At 32.0% G+C, this 8,560-nt stretch overlaps 1 protein-coding gene across 6 annotated transcripts; it reads right to left on the bottom strand.

Moving 5' to 3' along the window:
- Positions 1-1,991: 1,991 nt before the first annotated feature.
- Positions 1,992-7,020, bottom strand: LOC18035123 (extra-large guanine nucleotide-binding protein 1). 6 transcript variants are annotated; one of them, XM_024179555.1, is made up of 9 exons: positions 6,846-7,020; positions 5,878-6,352; positions 5,640-5,777; positions 5,452-5,556; positions 5,228-5,374; positions 4,317-4,494; positions 3,308-3,537; positions 2,782-2,945; positions 1,992-2,526 (listed from the first exon to the last, which is right to left on the bottom strand). In XM_024179555.1, exons 1-9 carry the CDS (start codon positions 6,941-6,943, stop codon positions 2,043-2,045), a joined length of 2,019 nt encoding a protein of 672 aa, XP_024035323.1. In that variant the 5' UTR covers positions 6,944-7,020; the 3' UTR covers positions 1,992-2,042. The 6 variants fall into 6 exon arrangements, with proteins under 6 accessions (XP_024035323.1, XP_024035324.1, XP_024035325.1 ...); XM_024179556.1 differs by lacking the exon at positions 6,846-7,020 and adding an exon at positions 6,443-6,610; XM_024179557.1 differs by lacking the exon at positions 6,846-7,020 and adding an exon at positions 6,466-6,483.
- Between the last annotated feature and the right edge of the window lie 1,540 nt (positions 7,021-8,560).

Here is an 8,560-nt window from a genome sequence, read left to right as displayed (position 1 = left end):
TATATAAAATCTAAAAAGTAAATTTGGTATCTAACCCAATTTATTAAAATCTTACATAAATAATCGGAATATTCAACACAATACTAGTGAAATTATTAGTTGAAACTCATGTACCAATAAAGGAGAAAGTTTAACCAAAAGTAGGGATTAGTCCAACGAGAAATGAAATTTACTTATAATTTAACCCAAAATATTGTTACTTAACGAATTTAATAGAAATATTAAACACAAAACTCATGGATTGAAAAGTTGAAATATATTAACCTATAATTGAGAAAGATTAACCAAAATTAGGGATTAGTCCAACCAAAAATAAAATCTTACAAAGTATATTTAATATTTAACCCAAATTATTGGAATCTTAACTAGATAATAGGAACACTCAACATAAAACTAGTGGAATTATTAGTTGAAATAAATGAACCTATATGAGAGAAAATTTAACCAAAATCAGGAAAATTATCCAATGAGAAATAATATATACTTGGAATTTAACCCAAAATATTGGTATTTAACAATTTTAGTAGGAATACTAAACACAAAATTAGTGGATTGAAAAGTTGAAACATATAAGGCTATAGTTGAGAAAGATTAACCAAATCAAGAACCAATAGAACCAAAAATAAAATTTTACAAAGTAAAATCGGTATTTAACCCAAATTATTGAAATCTTACCTCAATAATAGGAAGATTCAACACAAAATCACTGGAATTATTAGTTGAAATATATAAACCCATAATGGAGAAAGTTTAACCAAAATAAGGAACTATTCCGACGAGAAATAAAATTTACTTGGAATTTAACCTAAAATATTGATTTTTAACGATTTTAGTAGGAATAATAAACACAAAACTAATGGATTGAAAAGTTGAAATATATTAACCTTAAATTGAGAAAGTTTAACTAAAATTTGATACAAATCCAACCAAAAATTAAACGCTACAAAGTAATTTGGTACTTAACCCAAATAATTGAAATCTTACCTAGATAATGGGAACATTCAACACAAAGCTAGTGAAATTATTAGCTGAAACCCTTATACCAATAAGAGAGAAAGCTTAACCAAAATTAGGAACTCATCCTACGAGAACTGAAATTTACTTGTAATTTAACCCAAAATAATGGTATTTAATAAATTTAGTTGGAACATTAAACACAAAACTAGTGGATTGAAAAATTGAAATAAATGAACCAATAAATGAGAAAAACTAACCGAAATTGGAGACATACAAAATAAACTTGAAACATCCACCCACTAAATTGGTATTTAACCAAAAAAATTGGAATATAATTATTTTTATAATTTCTTAACATTTATTTATGTTAAAAAAAATTAAAATATTTTTCTCATTTAATTGATTTTTTATGTTTCAGATTTAAATTTTTCATTTTTTTTTCATTTTACTATATTTTTTTAAACATTAAAAACAAATTTAAAAATTATTTAATGAACAACCGGTAAAATACCGGTTGTTCTAGTTTTTGGCAGCGGCTGTATAAGATACAGCCCTGCACTGTGAGATGACTCAAATACTACTGTTGTTGTGTAGATCTAGTCTGACCTGCATTGGGTTTAGTGTAGATGTTACATTGATAAAATTTAATTAAACCTAGGAAGAAGTAATTATTTTCTAGATTCGTGTAAAACTCATGATAGTTCTTAACCAAAGGGGCAGTGAGGCAGTAGGGCCACACAGTAAACAAATCATTCGCATGTGCATCCCCATAAAAGACATGCAAAAGACACAACATTCCGTCAGCTGATACAATATTATACGACATGTCACTCCCTCGGATACAATATTACATACATATCTTAAACCAGCAAAGAAATGGATAGGAAAGTAAATTAATCATTATCCACAATAATTTGCATATATTAATTTCTGTATGTGAACAGAAAACACCCTTGAAAAATTACAAGTAATAATCAAGCACAAAAATAACCAAACACTTTCTCTTAATATTACTTTATAAGCAATCATCTGTGAATATGGCAACTGGAAATATTATATAACAAGTTTACCGCAAAAAAAAAAGATTAATTAATTAGGGCACAGGCAACCGGGGCATATCTAAGAGCTTCATCTACAGTCTCAGGCTCCAAGGCATTAACTATTGAAACAAACAACTCACATCCAGTTAGAGAATTAAACAATGTCTTGAACTTCAGTGCGACGTAGTGGGAAGCATATTGAGCCAGCGACATGTTGATCACCGGATTAAAGTCACAAAACCAATCACATTCAGTGAGAGGAACTTGTTCAATCTTTTCCTCGAGCATATTATACTTGTTGAGTATCAGAAGAAAGTTCTTTAGATCGAAGGTTGGATGAATCACAATGTTTTCGAAGAGCTGCTTGCTTGCCAACATCTTGTTGGTGAGAAATCCTCTACTATCTTCAAAAAATTCATCGTAGCAGGTCAAGGAAACACAAAAGAGGACTAGGTCAACATCTTCAAACATTTCTAGCCACTCGTAGTTCTCCACAAGGCATTTTGGATCCACTCTAATGAGCTGATACCTGCAATTATAAACAAGAACTGGGTTAGTTTTGTGAACAATTTTGTTCATGAAACTCGCACCACTGTTAGAGAGACTAACATTGTAAGAATGGTGAAACAATCATGTGCCCCACTTTTATGCAACCTATGTCAAGGATCCATCACTAAATCTAAATCTGACAGAGGTACTTACTACAGCAATAGCAAAATCCGGCATAGTGCAAAGCACTTTTAACTTATAGAAAGTAACTTTAAAGCACGGATTAGAAAGTAACCTGACCAAGGGGTCATTCTGATTAGAAGAGTCAATGGAGCTGTTTTGTGTTGACTCTGGAAATGAATATTCCATACAAGAAAGACCATTGGTCGATGTAATTCCCTCAGCATACAAGATATCCATATCTGAGGGCTCATAGTCTGGCTGTGAAATCACAACAACCTGAGAGGGAAGCTGATGTTAATATCGGAAAGTAGCAATTCGCAAACAATATGTTACATGTCACAACAATACAGAAAGAGAACTAGTGGTTCAATTTCAGAATGCCTTTCACTTTAGCTTCATCAAATCCTTATGGTGTATGCTATCTGAAATAAAATGAGAATATACATACATATATAACCTCTCTGGGGAATAGAGGATGAGATTGAGATCACCGGAAAAGATCAGGAAAATGAAATAAACAATCAAGATTCTATTGAATATGGATCAGAGGGAAAAAGAAAAAAAGGCTACATCTATAAATAAACCAACAAATAATGTTGAAATAATTGGCAAACAACAACCAGAGAGGGTGACCTAACCCGTTCCAGGAAATAAGAAGCAACTCTGGGAAGTGAATCTAATTCATTTCTCCGGTTGTATGTGGATTGGAAGCTTGGATCCCTCCACAACTCCTCAATAAAAGGAGCATATTCACTGGTACCATATGGGAAAATGGCTTCCAAGTTACTAGCCATGACTTTGAGAAGCCGATCAGAGAAAGCTTTCAGTCTTGGACTAAGGGTATACATTGTTTTATCATCAATCTGCCCTGCATTATTGTTGTAACAGAATAAATTCAGACTCCTCCAAATTACTAAAAGAATTATTAAATGTCATCACTCTGAATATCCCTTAGTCTGGCAAAAGAAATTGATAATTATTTTGCAGAAGTTTTCCAACCACCAAGAAGCACTGAGTGTCTCCACAAGCTACGTAATGTTATTTTACCAAAGCTTTTAAATAGCTAACAATGTTAAAAACCCATTTTGAAGAAACTTGAGGCTTCTGTGCTGATGGCTCTGGTTACAGTTACAAGAAAGTATTAGTTGGCCTCAAGATCTAAGAGCTTATGAACTCCAAACAACAAGCCACAATCTGGTCCCTAGCAAGAAAATAGTGAAGATAGGGAATAAAAAATATTTTTAAATTTCAATGAGAGCAAGGTTATTATATGCTCAGAAACGAACAAAATGTTGGACATAATAATTGTCCCTTCCGCACTCAGGGTTAATTGTCAATATGATGAACTTCGTCCTAACATTTCATTTTACAATTAATAGCATTGAAGAGCCTTACAAATTAAGCCAAAAGTAAAATGCACTCGTACGTTATATATAACACAGAACGTGGCATTTGACAAGTCAGACTTAACAGGAAAAGTCATAGATGTTCAATATCTACTAGAGATAACTCAGAACAGCAAATATCAGTGAGACATATTTTTATTCATAATATTCATGCTCCAAACAAGCTCTCATAGAACATTGAAAAAACAACATATCATTCAAGAACTGTAGAAAACATAATTAAGTGTACTCTCTATATTACCTGAAGAACCTGGCTCATCAATAACCTGTCTTTTCCCCTTTCCGGACAAACTTTCTTCTTCAAATCGCTCACGACCCTCAAGCAGAATACCAATATAGCGGTACAAATTTCTTAGGATAGTGAACTTAATATTTCGACGCTCATCTTCAGAGAACGGAACCTTAAACAGAAGTTTAGCCTGAAACAATCATTTCTTTCATCATGTATCTTTGTATCAATGACTAAAAGGGCAGAAAAAGAGAAATGTAACAAAAGGGATGTGCAAGAAAATGATAAAGGACTTAGATTAAAGACCACAAGAAAGAACCGAATTTGATGTTCAATTCACAATGGAAGCAACATTGAGATTCTTTGCAGTCTTAAGACCTTAATGAAGAATTACAAATAAAAAAAACTCAACATGATCTAGAAAGGCATGAAAGTTCCCAGAAAGTTATAGAACACAGCATACACCAATAAAGTAGAATGAATTTCTTATACCATACTTTAAGCGTTTAAGATGACCTTGTATGTCATTTTGTATGTTCGATTAAAACCCACATACCGAAATGCAATTAAACTATCAATTATACTTCTAGTTAATGTTGTCAATTTAATTACTCACATAATGAACTCAAAAGCTTGTAGTGAGATAACATAATATGTCATCTTTGTGAACAAGTTCACTTCATACGTTAAATTTTTTTTTTTTTAATCAAATAGCACGTTTTGTAGCAACTTTCTTCAAAATCTTTAAGTTCTACAAATGGTAAGACAAGGAGCTAAACAACAACATACAGTAGCATAACAAGATACAAAATAAGCCATCTATTAATCATCACAGTCAGATTAGTAATACATGTAATATGAAACATGAAGAATAGTAGGAGTGTAAGTCGATTTATTCTCTTACAGGTTCCAATAATTCTTACTTGTTTATATATGGTACTTGTGCCGGAATTTTGTTCACCAAGTAGAAGAAGTTTGCAAAGTATTTTCTTCTCGCAGCAGTTAACACCATTCACAGAATCAGGAGGGGTTGGCAAAGACAAGAGAGAACAAAATAGCTTGATTCTACTCTGTAAAGTACATATACAGTAATCAATAATCAGATGAAAAGCAGTTAAATTAGAAAGCCAATACACAACAGAAATACCTTGTCCCATATACACCCCTTTATATATTTCATTCCCTCTTCCTGATAGGAACCATCTGCACTCAACCAAAAGGAAGGTTGTCCTTCGCATTGCATTCCTGATAACTGCAGTATTCAACAGAACAATACAGATCATAATTTTGGAAAAGTTGCCCTTAAAAGAGCACAAATTCGTCCAGAATAACGACCTGAAACATGCAGAGCTCTCTTTTAGTAATCTCCCGATTATTAATCAAGACGCTTGTATTTCCATTGCTAGCATTTCTCATCAGCTGACCCCCAACTCTCAGATGGGGGGTTATAATCTGGCAAGGCCTCTGTCCTATCTGCTCAGTCAAGCCAGAATATTGATTGATCATGGTGCAGTGGAACTCAAGTACTGAAAAAATAAAATTAAATAATACCAGTAGTATTCTGGTTTTTTACCTTTCCCCAATAACCAGATACTTTATCATACCAATAGTATCCTGGATTCAGCTTTTTTGGAGGGTTTGGGCAGCTCCGCACTATAAGAAGCTGTTTCTGAGAAAGAAGTTCACCATTCACAAAAACACGCTCCGGAATCAACTGATTAGCATTGCATGATAATTCAGATCTCATGATCTGTTTAACTTCCATCTCAGTCAGCATCCTCTTGAGCATCCGAGAACATTTCCCCAGGGTTCCTCTCTTAGAATCATCTACCCTGAAACCGGTGCAAGTAACACATTTTCTTCCTTCTGGCATTGACCCCATTGCCCTCAGCACACAGTTCGAACAATACTTTGCATCACAAACAATGCATACCTCCTTCTCAGTGAACCAATTTCCTTTCAAGCATAGATAACATGAACTTTTCTTCCTTTGCATTACAGCCTCTCTCTCCATCTTGTTAAAACCCTTCAACTCAAAACCAATAACCCTAGTTCGACAAACCAACAAAATAATAAAAACTAATCTATAAACCGAAATAGAGAAGGAAAAAAAAAAGGCAAGAATCAACTTCACTAACCTCACAAATTCATGAATCATTACCGATTATATCATTTTAACCCACCAAGCATAAGCACAAGCATCACAAGCCCATGAAGCTTAACCGATGGTTTCAATAATTCAAGACGTATGAAGCAAAACCAATGATAAAGAAAAAATAAAAATGAAGCATTGCCAAATATTTCAATAGCTTACAACATATAACTAATTAAGAAAAAGAACACATGAAACAAATACAATTTCGACTAAAGAGTGACCTTATAATACTTTTTTCTCTACTTAAATATTTTAAATAATTTTTACTTTATTTTTTCCTTTTTTGTTTTAGTTTATTTACTTTTATTTTTAACTCAAAAGTCAAAGAGGAAAGCAGAGAAAACTGAACATATTTTGTGTTTAATAATTCTTCCAGTATTCTTTACCAGCGTACACGACGTAGACTGCAGAAAAGAGTTGTTGACTTTCTTCTTTTTTCTTGGTCAACGCTTTTGAGGGTAAAGAAATTGCGCGAACTGATCATACACGTGGATGCGAAAGTGTGAGTGTCGTTCGGAGCCGCTGCTCTTGCCTGTACAGAAACCGAAATTTTTCGCGCGAAGGAACGACAAAATGGGCAAAATACTTCAACTAAAGTGAAACTACTTTTCTTTTCTTTTTTTTAATTATTACAATGACAATGTAAAATGATGTTAATAAGTTGGCGTATAAAATTATAAACAAAACAAAAAATTTAGTAAAACAACATAAAACTTATAAATTGAAGGAAGGTAAAATAAATAAATAAGTATATCTATAGGAAATAAAATATAAAACTTACAAAACATTAACTCACTAAGGATGCCTGGCTGTGTTTGGCTGCCAAATGCAACCGGTTTCTTAACCACTTGCATCTTTTTCTTTTTTAAATTCAAAATATTAAATTAAAATAATATGTTAATTAAAAAATTGTAAAAAATATTAATAATAATAAATAAATAGAAAATGAAAGAAAGATATAATCTTATCATAATCAAGAAAAAAATTATATAATAAAAATAAATATTTGTTTCATATATTTACATGTGGTGTTTCATATTTAACATTAAAATTTTCATATATTTTATTACTTATCTTAACTTGATTATTCTAAACACTTAAAAACCTTTTTTCCGGCCCATTTTATGTTTAACGTATGTGTTGTATGTTTGACCTCAATTGTTACATTTTTTACATGAACTATTGCATGTTTATGTAGATCTCATATTTAATATCAGTTTTTGTATGTTTGACTTCAATTGTTGTATGTTTCATGTGACTTTTTCATATGTAAATTTTATATTGCATGTTGAACCTCAGATGTTGCATGTTTCACTTGAATTGTTGCACGTCTTGAATAAAGCCAAAAAATAAAAATTTTCTCATCCGTTTTATGTTTGACATCCATGTTGCATGTGTCATCGTAGTTGTTGTATCTTTCACATGAACTGTTGCATGTTTACGTGGTTCTCATATTTAACATCAGTTGTTACATATTTAACCTCAATTGTTTTCACGTGAGGGCTATTTTTAAAAAACCCCCTGAGGTTTAGGATAATTACAGTTAGATAGCGAGTTTTCAAGTATTCTCACTACCCCACCCTGCCACTAGTCAAATATTCGTATAATGATAGTATACAAGCACTACAAGAAAATGGGTTACTCAAAGCCTCTCGGAAAAACTCATTTTCGAGTGGGACATGTCGTCGATCCTCGTCGTATTAAGTCTTATCGAAAATGTAGAATTTCCGATGAGTCGTCAAAGAAAAAAATTATTTCCGAGGGTATCGCCGTTGAAAATGGAATTAAAAGTCCTCGGAAATAAGATAAGATAAAACTAGTAGAACTTATTCTCAACTGCAACTTGCCCTCGGAAATAAAATATACACAGTTGGAAATAGTCTTATATTATTGTTTAATGACCCCCTTATTTAATTCAGTAATATTCTTTCATTAATTTTTTTTACTTTTATCATTGAAATATCTATAATAGGAAAATAACGTAATAAACATAAAAATGATATACAAAATATGCTAAATGTAACTTCATTGATTTCAAAAATTCATAAAATCACATTCATAATTCAAAAATACAACAAAAATATCAATTTTAAAGTATCTT

Source organism: Citrus clementina, unplaced genomic scaffold (genome assembly GCF_000493195.1).
Source record: "Citrus clementina cultivar Clemenules unplaced genomic scaffold, Citrus_clementina_v1.0 scaffold_8, whole genome shotgun sequence".
NCBI classification, from domain to species: Eukaryota; Viridiplantae; Streptophyta; class Magnoliopsida; order Sapindales; family Rutaceae; genus Citrus; species Citrus x clementina.
The sequence above is the reverse complement of the archived record's forward strand: the minus strand, read 5'-3'. Positions and strand labels throughout refer to the sequence as shown.

What these genes read in the sequence shown, in the direction of transcription:
- LOC18035123 (XM_006423623.2), bottom strand. Translation starts at nt 6,462, where the DNA reads ATGATTCATGAATTTGTGAGGTTAGTGAAGTTGATTCTTGCCTTTTTT. An exon ending in CAAGTACCATATATAAACAA is followed by an intron (nt 4,495 to 5,227) that starts GTAAGAATTATT and finishes TGATTGTTTCAG; the next exon opens with GCTAAACTTCTGTTTAAGGT. An exon ending in TGATGAGCCAGGTTCTTCAG is followed by an intron (nt 3,538 to 4,316) that starts GTAATATAGAGA and finishes ACAATAATGCAG; the next exon opens with GGCAGATTGATGATAAAACA.